Below are 14,678 nucleotides of genomic sequence, written 5' to 3'. Positions count from 1 at the left end.
TTCAATTTGTCATACATAATCTAGTGGTGGTAAATCTCTCCTGTCTGTACGTTGTTTACTGACAAACACATGATCTGCAGAGAAACAGAGATTCCCTCTTCCTTTGTTCCTCTTAATCATTCAGTATGAGCTCTCTCAATATACTAACTCTCCTTTGCTTACACAGGAAACATGTCATGGATATGAAATGTTAGCTGACTTAATATCTGAGGCCAACACTCATATCTCCTCTCTGCTGTTCAGTGCATGAGAAGAAGTGCATCAGTCGCGGTGAGGCGGTGGCTCCTGCGACGCAGTCTAAACTGTCCCGAGTCAGCAGCGGCTTCGGCCTCTCCAAGCTGACGGGCGTCCGCCGCAACAAGAAAGAGAACAGCCTGAACAAGAACAGCATGTCTGCACAGGTGTGAAGGAATACTACGGACAATCACTGCACAGCTGGAGGAGACGGACACGACAGCCTCGTTTTATTCAAATCCTCTATTTATCTTACAGGAGACCTTTCAGTGGATGTTCACACATATTGCCGTCGTGCGAGACCTGGTGGCCATGCAGTACAAAGAATATCAAGAGGTGAAACACTTATCTTTACTCTTACTTTTATTTAGTTGTGTTGTATCCTCAGACCAAGTTTACAGTGGTCTCATCCTTCCATCTTCTTTAACTACGTATGGATTTCTTTCTTTCAGTGTGTCAATGTTTGATGTGTGCTGATCTGTGGTGTCTTATTTATATTGATGAACGGGTAGAGGAAAAAGATGAAGTTTATTATGAAACGCTTTTAAAAGTATCTTTTTACCAAAGCACCTATAATAGCAATGTAGCAAATTCCCCTGTTACTGATAGTACTCAAACTTTTCTGTTCATTTCTCATTGTCAGAAATATCTTTAATTCTACAGAAGAGTATAGACATTTGCATCATTAACAGTTGGACTTTGTAGACTTCAGTAAAAGTTCACTTTGTCAGATGCAACATGTTTGGCAGTGCTGGTCCCACTGTCTGCATGACAATCCTATTTTGTAAAAGTGACAAAACTAAAACTACAAACAAAGGATCACTTATCTTTTGGAGCTCATAAGCAGAAAAACAAAGTTCTACATCTTGATTTAATCTCAATGAAATGCAAAAAGATCAATGTTGAAAATCAGGACAACGTTACATCATGACTGTAGAAACCAGGCAAGCTACGGTCATGATGCCTAATTACAGCTTATTTGGGCAGAGTTTACAAACACAGTGGGTGAATCCATGGTTTATGTGTTACAACACATCCAAACTGAATAAACAGCTTCAGGACACAACAACAGACTGTTGTGTAACAGTGCAGAGGAGGTTTCAGAAGGACAAAAACAGAATTAGTCAAACAGATTTGTTTTTTTCACTCATGTTTAGCAGTTGTGACATCATGGGTCGTTTATAGCAGCATGTTATGAGTGACTCACACTTTATCCACCCCTCCGTCTCCCAGCGGCAGCAGAACGCCCTGAAGTACGTGACAGAAGAGTGGGCATCCATTGAATACGAGCTGCTGCGTGAGCGGGGCCTCTGGGGACCGCCCATCGGCTCACACCTTGACAAATTTGTGTTGGAGATGACGGAGGGTCCCTGCCGGATGAGGAAGAAGATGGTCCGCAACGACATGTTCTATATCCACTACCCGTACATCCCAGAGGCGGAGCCAAACACCAACCCTGCACAGGTATCGAATGCATCATTTACAGGGAAGGAACAAAAACACCTAAGTGACCTTTAAATGATGAGTTACAGTCACTCATCAACTTGACCTAAGTTTATCACATCAGAGCTGTTTTGGTTTCTTGATGACTCTATAAAATGGGTTATTAAACTCAGAAAAAATTAAGAGATGTCCTGATAACAAATAACTCTAGTAGACATGGGATTAAAGAAGTTGAAGTTCTCATGATGGTGTATATATTTTAATCTCATTGTGAACATATATGAAACAACTGTTTCTTGTTCTGTACAAATGATATCAGTTATTACACATGAACTGTGAAAACTGCTATTTAAACTACACAAACCTCTTTCTTTCTTTTTTTTTTCCAGAAACCTCTGCGATACCGACGAGCCATCAGCTACGACAGCAAAGAGTACTACGTGCGTTTGCTGTCTGGGAACCCTGGCATGTACCAGCACTCTGTGGAGCACAACACAGAGGGAGAGACCACTCAGCATGAGCCCGAGCATGGAGAGGACACCATCGCAAGGGTCAAAGGTACAAAAAGACTCCACCAGTTCTGTTCTTGTACTGTCATCTCCTTGAGTTCTTCATCACGCTTTTATGTCTTCTGTTTTTTTTTTTTTAGGACTGGTGAAGGCTCCTCTGAAAAGATCTCGCTCCACAGCGGACGGAGCGGACGAGGACAGTCAGGAGCAGCTTCAGGATCAGCTGTTAGAGTCAGGAGGCCCCGAGGAGGAGCAGAGGACGGACAACACGTCGCTGCTGCGCCTCCTAGAGGAAGGAGAGAAGGTCAGAGAGAGAAATCATCAGAAATGTTGTCCTGGATTAAATCACATTTGACTTTGAGTTAGAAAAAGCTAATTGTTTCAAACTTAAACTCATTAATGCTCTATTGTTTCTGACGTTCTCCGTCCCAGATCCAGCACATGTACCGCTGTGCCAGGGTTCAAGGTCTGGACACCAGCGAGGGCCTGCTGTTGTTCGGGAAAGAACACTTTTATGTCATCGACGGCTACACCATGACCGTGTCCCGGGAGATCCGAGACATCGACACACTGCCTCCAAAGCAAGTCAAGGCTTCTGTTTCTGAAACTTTACATCCAGCTCTGCACACATGGAGGAGAGTACTGGCTGCATCATTAACCCTGGATGCATTTTGAAGCCTGCAGATGAGACGAGACATTTAGTGTGCACTCCTTCCTGAGTTAAAGATGACCTCACTCTTCTGGCGCTGCAGAGGGAGCTTTCTGCTGACAGAGTGATGTAATGCTGCTGAAGGGAGCATGCGTTAAAAGTCTGCAGAGACATTACACATTTATCTTATTTTGGGGCACTCGCTCAGTTTTTTTTCCTTCGTGGTTTCGCATGAAAATAACCAACAGCTGCTTCTGTGATTTCATCGTGTTCCCCTCAGGTGTTTCACGTTCTCATCAGCTGCCACACAATCACAACCCGGTCTGTGAGAGAGCTGATAAAAGAGAGCAATCCTGATCGATGAAGAGACAGAAATACACGCAGGCACTTTCATAAAACATTTATGTTCATTCATCCAATAATAAAAACCAAACTTCTGACGGTAATTGTTGTCAACACATATAAATAATACATATAATTAAAATTGTGTCGTTCTACCTCAGTTTGTGCTTTATTTAAAGAGAAAGACAAATTTCTTGCAAGTAGAGCCCACATGTACCAGTTTACTCTCACAGTCAGATGCTTTAAACCTCAGTCACATCGTTTGAGATCAGAGGAGGTTTGTAGTTCAGGGGGGAAAGTGATTCTTCTTTATCTGCAGGTTGGGTTAATGTCTGCACTTTAACCTTCCTTGATGAAAGTTGTTTAAGAGTCAAAGTGTTGATCAAAGCATTACAGCTGATCTGTTCTATGTGCAGCTTGCATGAGGCGATCATCCCCAGAGGAGCAAGACAAGGACAGAGCCAGCTGAAGAGAACCTGCAGCATCTTCGCCTACGAAGACATCAAGGAGGTGCACAAGAGACGCTACCTGCTGCAGGTCAGTGAGCACATGCTTTTAATGTATTCAGCTTATTTCTGTAACACATTTTCAATACACAGTTACATCACAAGATACAGCAATGCTCACAGTCAGGGAACATGTTGAGCTTAGAAGCAGAGCTGAAGATAAAGTACAGTCAGATTGTATGAAACAATTTAAATAAACAAGCCACTGTTTAGTTAGCCTCGGTTTTTCTTGTAGTTGTAGTGTGATTATTAAATGTGCTCTGTTCTTTCATCCCCTTTCAGCCCATGGCGGTGGAAGTCTTCTCAGCTGACGGGAGAAACTACTTGTTAGCTTTTCAGAAAGGAGTCCGCAACAAAGTTTACCAAAGGTACTAAAGATACTTGAGATTCTTTTGCATTAATGTCATGATGCAGAGGTTGTCAGAAATGTAAACTATGGAGTAAGAGCGTTCTTTATATTCAGTCATTCGGATCATCCTGAAAGCATTGTGTTATTTTTGTTCTTTAAAAAGCCTTTAAATATTTGTTATATATTATATATATTTGTCAGTCATCAACAGTATTTTCATTTTTATCAGGTTACACATGTGAAAGTCCAACATTAATATAGTCAGATAATATTCTTTTATTTTTGTTCCCTGCAGGTTCTTGGCGGTTGTGCCTTCGCTGGCTGACAGCTCAGAGTCGGTGTCAGGACAGAGACCCAACACCAGCGTGGAACAAGGGTACGACTTCCTCCGTTACATTCAACATGATCACGCTTGTCTCTTCTCCATAAGGTTTCTGTGGTGAGAGGGTTTGTGGCCTGTGATGCTGTGGATTCATATTTTCTGACACATTTCTTTAAACTTTGTCATGAAAACGTTTTCTCAAGTTGTGGACACACGTTTCTGTTTAAATCAATCAAAATAATATCCGAAAGAAGAATGTCAACAAATGGGCTCTTTTGGTATTTCACCCCACCGTCCTTTATCAGAGACAACACCTGCATATGCTATAAAACTGAGTGAAAGCTGAGTGGTTTTAACGCTCGCTCTCTCTCTCTGTCCTGGGGTAACGTAGATCTGGAATCCTCAGCACGCTGGTCGGTGAGAAGTCAGTGACTCAGAGATGGGAGGTAAGACCTTTAAATGATCCCATCTCACAAACACAAAGTAAAGGGGAGTCATTTAACCCCGAGTCATGTGTTGTCTGTTTTCCAGCGGGGAGAGATCAGTAACTTCCAGTACCTGATGCATCTGAACACGCTGGCAGGACGATCGTACAACGACCTCATGCAGTACCCCGTCTTCCCTTGGATCCTTGCGGACTTTGACTCTGAGGTGATAGCAGGATTTGAGACATCAGTAGAAAGTAAAAGTGCTGAGCTTGAGAGAAGAATAGATTCATGTACTCTTGGTAACAATGTTATTTTTTTGGGGTAATATTCACCAGGAGCTAGACCTGAACAACCCCAAGACTTTCCGTAACCTGGCCAAGCCGATGGGCGCCCAGACTGACGACAGACTGACGCAGTACAAGAAGAGATACAAAGACTGGGAAGACCCCACCGGTATGCCCTCAGACTCAACAGGCTGCCTTTTCAATGCTTTTCTGTGTTCTCGCTTCATATTTAGCTGCGTCTGTTAAAGTGAAAGCTTGTGTGTAATTGTTTCATCAGGTGAAACTCCAGCATATCACTACGGCACCCACTACTCCTCAGCCATGATTGTTGCCTCCTATCTGGTCCGGATGGAGCCCTTCACACAGATTTTTCTCAGACTTCAGGTTTGAGCGAAACTTTCTGTCCACTTAAAAAAAAAAGAAATTTGCTTGTCATCTATGTTTATCAACTCGTTAAGTAACATCTGAATTCTTTTGGCAGACTGTATAGCTCGATGAATTATGATCCTTTTATCCCTCTTACTAAAACGAGCGCCCATGAGATAAAAGCTCTCCTACATGTGTGATGACTAGGGAGGTCATTTCGACCTGGCTGACAGGATGTTCCACAGCATACGTGAAGCCTGGCTCTCTGCCTCCAAACACAACATGGCTGACGTAAAGGAGCTCATCCCAGAGTTCTTCTATCTACCTGAGTTCTTGCTGAACTCCAACAACTTTGACCTGGGTCAGTATCAGAACATGTACTCAGTAACTCAAACTGACGGTGAAAAGTGACTACTTGAAATGTAACGTGGTGTTTGATGTATCAGGAGCCAAACAGAACGGCACCAAGCTGGGTGACGTGATTCTGCCACCGTGGGCAAAAGGAGACCCCCGAGAGTTCATCAGAGTCCACAGAGAGGTAAGACATTAAAATGGCACTTTGTGTCACAGTGTCGTTGAGTCAACTCTAAAGTGTGAATGTCCTCCGGCCCCGGCTGCAGGCGTTGGAGTGTGACTACGTATCAGCCCACCTCCACGAATGGATCGACCTGATCTTTGGCTACAAGCAGCAAGGTCCGCCCGCTGTGGAGGCCGTGAACGTCTTCCACCACCTGTTCTATGAAGGTCAGGTGGACATCTACAACATCAACGACCCGCTGAAGGAGACTGCCACCATCGGCTTCATCAACAACTTTGGACAAATCCCCAAACAGGTCCGACAACTCTGAACGCACTAACTGCTTTTTTAGAATCTCATGAAAATGATGTTACATATAATTCATCTACATTTTAATTATTGTTACCTTTAAAGAAAAGCTTGTATTTAATGGCTGCCTGTGTGGCACCTTTGATACATATCTGATGTTTCTAACCTTCCAGACTAATGAACATGTACATACGTAAATGTCCTTTTCATCAGCAGCTGTTATTTGTTTCTTTAGCTGCTACTAGCGCGTTGTAGTAGGATCACATCCTCAAGACGCCAAGGCCAGCTTCATGAATCATTTGTTATTGTTTATAACATTGTTTCAGTAGAATAAGAAAATGACCTGTATTCCTCCTCTTCAGTCACTGACTGTTGATGTGTGTGTTTGTTTCAGCTGTTCAAGAAGCCCCATCCTCCTAAACGGGTCCGCAGTAAAGCTAACGGCGACGTCGCGAGCATTCCTCCGAGCTCAAACAGCGACAAAATCTTCTTCCATCATCTGGACAATCTCAGACCTTCTCTCGCCCCTGTGAAAGGTACACACACCCACACTCAATTACAAACGCATCGAAACTTAGGGTTTGACTTTTTGTCTGATGAAATACACACATTGTTTGTTTCATGTTGGTTCAGCTGGTTTGTCCTCCCTCCGTCCTCTACGCAGTCTGTTTGAAAACCTAAATGTCCACAATAGGTTCCTGAATTTGCTTAAAAAGGTTGTGAATGTGGGTCCAGTCTGTTTTAATCAAAGTGTTTAATTCTCTCTTTGTGTGAAACCAACAGAGCTCAAGGAGCCTGTGGGACAGATCGTGTGCACCGATAAGGGGATACTCGCTGTGGAGCAAAACAAAGTCCTTGTTCCTCCTACCTGGAGTAAGACCTTCGCCTGGGGCTACGCTGACCTCAGCTGCCGGCTGGCTAACTATGAATCTGATAAGGTCAGTGAGAGCTTTAAAGGCGGGCATGCTCCGTTCTATCTCCACTTCAATGATATGAAGGACTCGGTAAAGTGTTTCAATGAATAAAGTCAAACTGACTTGAAAGGACTTCTTTACTACACATCACTGCTTATTTGACCTTGAACACTGACACGTGAATGTGAAGAAACCATGAAAGACAATGTCTCCCCCTGCTGGTGGTCAATACAAATGCACTGTCCTTCCTGACCCCACTGACCCCCACAAACACTCCTAGTGCACTTCTTAAATCAGGAAAAGTCCAATTTCATAACTGTCCATCAACCCTGCTCGACAGACACAATACCAATGAAATGTCTTCTTTTTTGCTGTTGAACCAAGAGTGCTCTTCAACAGGTTCTTGCACGAAAGCGAGAGATCTACAAAGACCAATCATATCTTCCCAAACACAAATTCATAGATTTGAGTACCACCAGTTACCCATAGTGCAACATACAAATCACTGAATATTTTGGAGTTATTTTTTAGCTGCTGTATTCGTCTGGTGTAGAGGAGTCATTTCATTGAGATCTCTTTTTGTGATTTGAGTGTGATTTCTTTTATTTCAAACTGGTGTTGAGGTCGTGCAGGATCCTTGAGTTTATTCTAGATATTACAAGAAGCCAATGTGGAGATTAAAGATCAGAGCAGAGAGAGAGCTGTTAATAATCTGGCTGCTGCATTTTAAAATGGCTGTAAAGGATTTTGATGTCCTTTTGAGGAGGCTTCACAGACTTCTCAGTCCGCACCTGCTGAAAAGTATCCAGCTTCACGAGTGATTAGAAGCTTCTTTATGTGCTGGTTGTGGAGATATGGACAAAGTTTATGACTCTTGTTTCAGGCGTTGGTGGTGTACGAGTGTCTGTCAGAGTGGGGTCAGATCCTCTGTGCCATCTGTCCTAACCCCAAACTGGTCATCACTGGTGGAACCAGCACATCCATCTGTGTGTGGGAGACAGGAACCTCCAAGGAGAGGGCCAAGTCGCTCACGCTCAAACAGGTAAATGTTCCTGACAGTAACTCTGTCATCCATCTGCAGTCCAGAGTTGTTCTGAATCTTTGTCTGTTGTGTTTCATTGTAGGCGTTACTGGGTCACACGGACGCTGTGACATGTCTGACAGCCTCTTCAGCGTACCACATAGTGGTTAGCGGCTCACGGGATCGAACCTGCATCATTTGGGACCTCAACAATCTTTCCTTCGTCACACAGCTCAGGGGACACCGAGCACCCGTCTCAGCTCTGTGCATCAACGAACTGACGGTGAGCTCCAACAAACACCTCTCCTCTGTCACTGCAGATCAAATAAAACAGCTGCAAGAATAAAGAAAAGGACATTTTGATCGTGATCTTTATGAACTGCTGATGTGTGTGTGTGTGTGTGTGTGTGTGTGTGTGTGTGTGTGTGTGTGTGTGTGTGTAGGGGGATATTGTGTCCTGTGCAGGCACATACATACACGTGTGGAGCATTAACGGCAGCCCCATCGCCAGTGCAAACACCTTCACAGGACGGAGCCAACAGATCCTGTGCTGCTGCGTGTCAGAGATGAACGAGTGGGACACACAGAATGTCATCGTCACGGGACACTCAGACGGTGTTGTCAGGGTAACGATTTAGTCCTTCCAAAAAAGAAACCTTCACCCACACATGAAATGACAAATGTCGTCTTCTAAGTCTCGTCACACATTTGCGAGATTAAAGTTTCTTTGAAGGAAAGTGACTTAAATTAAATAAATGAGTTCAAATGTGCGTCTTGCAGTTCTGGAGAATGGAGTTCCTACAAGTCCCAGAAACCCCTGCTCTGGAGCCAGTAGAGCCCGATGTGCCTGATTGCCTCGTCGAGGAGAAGATTGGTGAGTCCTCGGGAGAAAAATGAAGGATCGAGCTGCTGAAGTAACAGAACTGAACTGAATTCATTTTTGTGCACAAAAAAACACGAAACACCAAATGATGCTGCAAAAGTGCCTTCACCATTAAAATATGTTTTAATAAAAAGATTATACATTGAAAAAAAGTGTCCAATAAATAATTATTAATTTGCCTCACAGAGGGAGGTGAGAGTCACAACGGTGATGACGACAGCAGCGAGTCGGACGGGGATGAGCCCAGTCTGAGTCAGGAGCCCAAAGCTCCACGAAATCCGTCGACAGGAGGAGGCAGCCAGCCGGGCAGCACGGTCCACAGACCCCGAGGTACTCCCCCTAAAGTCATCTCCCCACAATCACTCACAGCCACGATTATTACCTTTATACATGGAGACATATTCAGATTTAAACTTTTTAAGAAGCTGGGTTTACTACATTGAAGTAGCCAGACTTGATGCTTTCTGAAGCCGCTGTGTTGCTTTGTGCTCGTTTTCCATCCATCTCAATGCTGACATTAAAAACACCTTTAAGGTCCTTCAGCCCGACCTGGAGCCTCGTGGTCGATGGACAGCAGCTCTGACGACTCTCACCGCTGGTCCGACACTCTCAGCATCGATGAAAAGGAGGGCTTCGTCTTCGTCAACTACTCGGAGGGTCAAGCAAAGCCCCACCCTCATTTGGCTCATCCTGGCCACGCCTCCATGCCTCAGCCTCTCCAGCCCAACGCCATGGACCCACGGACCTATAACCAGCTCAGAGCAGGTGGGCGATGACTGATTGTCATTCTTTTGTTTCAAATCAGGTGTTTTGTCAAATATTTTAACTCATTTTGTTGTTAAGAAATCACATGAAGAGACAAATGATCAGACTTTAGTTTTTTTTTTTGTAGACCCTCTGATTTGATTGTTGCTCGTGTGTCTGTGGCTCAATGTGTTTGTTTTTGTTTACTCACAGGCCACAGATGGGAGCGCCAGCTGGTCTTCCGGAGCAAACTCACCATGCACACAGCTTTCGATCGAAAGGACAATGCTCATCCAGCAGAGATCACATCTCTGGCCATCTCAAAGTAAGAGAGCTGAGAGTCAGACTCCGAAATCAAATACACCACCAGATATGTTCAGTGTCTTTTTTTTAAAGCACAATGGTGTGGTTGCACTATTTAAAAAAAAATCCCTCTGATTTAATAGTTTGTGTCATAGTATTGTTTCCTGTTGTCCTTTTACTAACTACTCATGTCTCCCTCCCTCCTCTCTGCAGGGACCACAGTAAGATCCTGGTGGGCGACGGACGCGGTAGAGTCTTCAGCTGGTCGGTAAGCGATCAGCCTGGTCGCTCTGCCGCCGACCACTGGGTGAAGGACGAGGTGGTTGACAGCTGCTCCGGCTGCATGGTCCGCTTCTCCCTCACCGAGCGACGCCATCACTGCAGGAACTGTGGGCAACTCTTCTGCCAAAAGTACGAAAATAACACAGCAGTCGTCTTTTCACTTTTTCACTCATTAGATTTACGCTTTCATGCGCTGCTGTTTTCGTCTAGTGTTTGAAATGTTCTGAGGTTCTCGTAAGACGGGATCAAGCTTCTTCGATCGTGCAGCTCCTGTATATTTACACAGGTTACACTAGTTTTACATGACCGAAATGTGTCTTCGTTGACTTCTCAAATTTAAGAGGAATTACAAACTCCTTTTTTTTTCTTTTAACGTGTGAAGCTTCTCCTCCTCTGCAGCTAAAAAAAAAAGATTTTGATAGGTCATCTTTGAGAACCTGTATTCTTAAAAACCTGTATCCAAATCTTTTCCTCACTTTGCTTTTCAGGTGCAGTCGCTTCCAGTCAGAGATCAAAAGGTTGAAGATCTCGTCACCGGTGCGAGTGTGTCAGAACTGTTACTACAACCTTCAACATGAGCGAAGCGCTGAGGACGGCTGCAGAAACTGAGCACCACCTCCACCAGAGAGACCCCTCCTCCCCGAGGACTCCAACATGAGGAGGCGTTTTATTCCTCTGCCTGCCTCCATTTTCCCTCTAAAGCTCCCCCCCCCTTCATCCAGCATCCACACGACTGTAACAGACTGAAACAGGAGGGGATTCCAGCTGTATTAGCAACACAGCGCTAAAGAGAAAGAAGAGGATCAAAAGGAACAAAAACACTTGATCATCACTGTCCTCACCTGCACTCGACATCTGGAGGAAGAAAAAATAAAAAACACCCGTTGATGCGGCACGCTTGTATCAATCACCGACGAAAATAAGAAACTTGTCTATATTGTGAATATTAACCATGGCCTTTTTAACACAAAGAGGAAAAAACACAAAAGAAAAATAAAGGTCGATAAGAAAAGAGAAAAAAACAAAAACATTTTGCCTGTAACATAGCGTTGTAACTAACCACTCCTGGCTTTAAAAAACAAAACGATTGTGTGTCACCAGTCACAGCGAGTCCAGGGGCAAACTACGGAGGATAGGAAGGGATATATGAATGTCAATAATTAATGTCTGTGGGTCGACTTTACTAGTGGGTCTAGTTATGCAAAATGACGTATTTTCTTTTTTTAACTTTATGATTTTTTTTTATTGTTTACAAAAATGTGATGCGTGCGAGTGTTGCCCACAGTGTCAAGCCATCATCACCACCACGGAGAGACTGATTATCACTCTCTCGTTCCTCTTTTGTTTTTGCCAAATTGCTCTGATGTTTTTAACCTGTCATATTTTCTGTCCTTCATATGAATTTCACAGATTCTTTGTTGCTGCTGTTAGTAAACTGGACAAATGATCATTTCAGATTATCTTTTTCAGACATATCACTCAAATTGATGTTGACATTTCTTTTGTCCAGAAAGAAACCGTTGTCTGTGAAAAACGATAAATTAGGGTAAAGTAGAACACGTATGTAATAATGTCATGTCTCTCGCCTCGTCGTAGTGAGTTCCTGCTAACGGCTCGAAGCAGCTTTTTGAATGCACACAAAAAAGGGAATGATTTTGTATAGTGGATTTTCTTTTCTTGTGGTTTCTGTTCAGAGTTGCTGTTTGCAGACAGGACTCGGACCCTGTGGCATTATGACAGCAGACCAGCTGATGTTGCACTCCACACACTTTATCCTCAGTCCCTGCACAAGATGTTAAACCGCCAGAGCAGCAGCCAAGAACATTTTAAAGAGTTTATTTATTTTGAAGAGAGACATTCGAAAAGATGTCAAATAATCATGAAATTTCCTGAAATGAAGACAAATGGCCTGTTTTTAAAGGACCGAGACGTTTAGATGGTCATGATACCCCCCCATTAACACAACCATTAAATCAACAACAAGATCTTACGTTTCATCAATAATGAAAAGCTGTAATGTCTATAAGTAGTTGGATTGAGTGGCTCTGATGCAAGGACATGAATGACGCTCCCATGTTAAGAATGACTGCTTTATAAATGAATTAGTAATGTTTACATTCAGCGACGTCCTTTTATTTTTGTGGCTAGAAATGGATTTGTTGTGTGAAGGTTTCTGAGGGAATTGAAAGTGCAAAGATGTTGTTCATATAGAGATCAGCCATGTTTAGAAATGATATGTAGGTAAATCTTTATGTCAAACAGGATTCTGTTTGCTGCTGGTCTTTGTCTCTGCTGTTGAGTTTCAATTTGAAGTTGTCCAATAAATTCAACCCAGGGGACTGGTCGAAAGAAAACAAGGGTCAGATCTATGATCACTGAGTGATCAGAATAAGAAGAGTGATCACAAAGCAGAGATAATGACTCGCACATCGTAGCCTTCATTCTTGAGCATCTTTTTCTGTCAGAGTCACTGAATAAATGAGCATGACAACATGAAATACAAAATGAAACCCAGGGAACAAAAAGTACACTTGTTGGTACAGATTGAACTTCAGATGTTCACACTTAAATATGGGATGGACTTGTTTTATATAACAGTTTATCTCTAGAGACGACAAACCCTTTTTTTATCCTGTTGGATGGCTGCTGCTGCTGCTGCTCAGTTTAATAGCTACACTGTGTGCCAGAGTGTTCTTGTGTGTCACTTCACGTTGTCCTCCCTCCCTGCATGTGTTTATGTTGCATTTCGTTTGTGGTTCTGTGGGCGACAACTGTGCATTCAAATGCTGCTTTCTTTTTTTCCCCTGAGAGAACTTTATCACTTTTGGTTTCCCACTAGTATTCACGGAGTGTAACACGTAAAAGCATAAAACACTTTGCAGAAGGTTTTTGAATGGTCATCCTCACAGCTCTCTCATGTTCTAATAATAACATGCACTCTTGATATTGTCCTTCTTATATCATTCTGCATTAATGTACTGTAATTTAGCGTGCAATCATGCCATCTAGCTGAAAAGGCCCAGTCGGCTTCTATCAATCAAGAGTTCCTTTGCACCTTCATGTCTACAAAAACAAAACAGAAAGAAAAGGTTTTTATTGAATGCAGTTTTACTTTGTTGTTTAACAGAAAGGTGCATTTCACAGCGGATAAATGAACTGTACAAAGTATTTATGCAATTATAAATGGTTTTAGAGTTTTTTTTTAATGATTGTTGCGATTTCAGCAAGTTTTGTTACTTGTTGCATGTCTATTAACACAGCTGACTTTCTGTGTCAGTGCATTGTACATTGTACATGTTCTCGCTACTATAGTTTTGTTTCATTTCGTTGGTTTTACTTTTCTTTCTTTTTTTGGGCATTTTCTGTTAAGTTGTCCCCAAGTGACTGACTGATGGGTTTGTGTACAGTGCAAGAAATCATGCCCCCAAACTCTGGGTGGACTTTTGTACTCTTCATTGAAAAAAAGAAAAAGACAAATATGAGAAGAAGGTCAAAAGAGAAAATCCTGGATTATTTTGGTGGTCTTGTATTAGACTGCATTACTACCGTATCTGGTGTGCAATCTGTGATAGCTGAATGTTCATTGTATATTTGTGTTCACTACATCCTACGAGAGAAAAAAAAACCCAGTAGAGAACCCCCCGCCCTCGTACGGAAAGAAATGTTACATAACGCAATAGATCTGGTACTTATTCTTTTTAATTTCATTTCAATAAATAGTTGCTGTTTACCACCCAAGACTAACTGTTTTTATTCTTAGTTATGAGGCTCGTGACATAACGTGTCGGCTGTGAAATGTGTTGTTTGAGTATTCAGGGAATAAAGGGATCATTTGAGTCAAATGTTTTTAGAAAACATTATGAAAAATATGTTTTCTGTTTTATTCCAGAAGGCTTGAGTTCATCTACCGTCAGCAAAACAGAAAAAAACAATACTACACTATGATTAAGAAATGAATTAGTTCAAATGAAAATATAACTACAATACATATATTAAATCTCTCCAGGTAATGTTTGTAGTTTTTAGTTCAATCAGTTAAAAAAGTTGCTAAATTAGTTTCTTTATGAGGGATGTTGAAGATTTAGGTCGCGCTTTGTCTTATTCATGTGGGTCTGTAAATCTAAAGCAATCGATCGTAGTTTCTGAGTTAGTAAAGTCTTAGTATTTGAAGTTAAGGAATACTTACAGTATACCCTTAAAAAACAGGTATGTTATTTAGTTGTAAGAATCCATCTTTTTTTTCTGGACTGAAACGGAATGATAACATTTAATA

At 42.4% G+C, this 14,678-nt stretch overlaps 1 protein-coding gene across 9 annotated transcripts in view; it reads left to right on the top strand.

The window, feature by feature from the left end:
* The window catches only part of wdfy3 (WD repeat and FYVE domain containing 3), a 92,796-nt gene extending 78,658 nt beyond the window's left edge, over positions 1-14,138 (top strand). For all 9 annotated transcript variants that reach the window (XM_079343069.1, XM_079343068.1, XM_079343066.1 and 6 more), the window contains 27 exons: positions 244-401; positions 493-570; positions 1,468-1,698; positions 2,067-2,235; positions 2,327-2,490; positions 2,619-2,767; positions 3,594-3,714; positions 3,966-4,051; positions 4,328-4,408; positions 4,746-4,800; positions 4,886-5,005; positions 5,118-5,235; positions 5,344-5,450; positions 5,640-5,793; positions 5,879-5,970; positions 6,053-6,265; positions 6,653-6,794; positions 7,042-7,196; positions 8,056-8,214; positions 8,297-8,476; positions 8,637-8,819; positions 8,974-9,067; positions 9,263-9,406; positions 9,611-9,841; positions 10,034-10,145; positions 10,337-10,534; positions 10,894-14,138. In XM_079343069.1, the coding sequence (XP_079199195.1) occupies positions 244-401; positions 493-570; positions 1,468-1,698; positions 2,067-2,235; positions 2,327-2,490; positions 2,619-2,767; positions 3,594-3,714; positions 3,966-4,051; positions 4,328-4,408; positions 4,746-4,800; positions 4,886-5,005; positions 5,118-5,235; positions 5,344-5,450; positions 5,640-5,793; positions 5,879-5,970; positions 6,053-6,265; positions 6,653-6,794; positions 7,042-7,196; positions 8,056-8,214; positions 8,297-8,476; positions 8,637-8,819; positions 8,974-9,067; positions 9,263-9,406; positions 9,611-9,841; positions 10,034-10,145; positions 10,337-10,534; positions 10,894-11,014 (3,815 nt within the window). In that variant the 3' untranslated portion in view covers positions 11,015-14,138. The remainder of the gene's footprint in view (positions 1-243; positions 402-492; positions 571-1,467; positions 1,699-2,066; positions 2,236-2,326; positions 2,491-2,618; positions 2,768-3,593; positions 3,715-3,965; positions 4,052-4,327; positions 4,409-4,745; positions 4,801-4,885; positions 5,006-5,117; positions 5,236-5,343; positions 5,451-5,639; positions 5,794-5,878; positions 5,971-6,052; positions 6,266-6,652; positions 6,795-7,041; positions 7,197-8,055; positions 8,215-8,296; positions 8,477-8,636; positions 8,820-8,973; positions 9,068-9,262; positions 9,407-9,610; positions 9,842-10,033; positions 10,146-10,336; positions 10,535-10,893) is intronic.
* Positions 14,139-14,678: the final 540 nt, after the last annotated feature.

This window comes from Symphodus melops (genome assembly GCF_947650265.1).
Source record: "Symphodus melops genome assembly, chromosome: 1".
NCBI classification, from domain to species: domain Eukaryota; kingdom Metazoa; phylum Chordata; class Actinopteri; order Labriformes; family Labridae; genus Symphodus; species Symphodus melops.
This window is presented reverse-complemented; position numbering and strand designations above follow the sequence as displayed.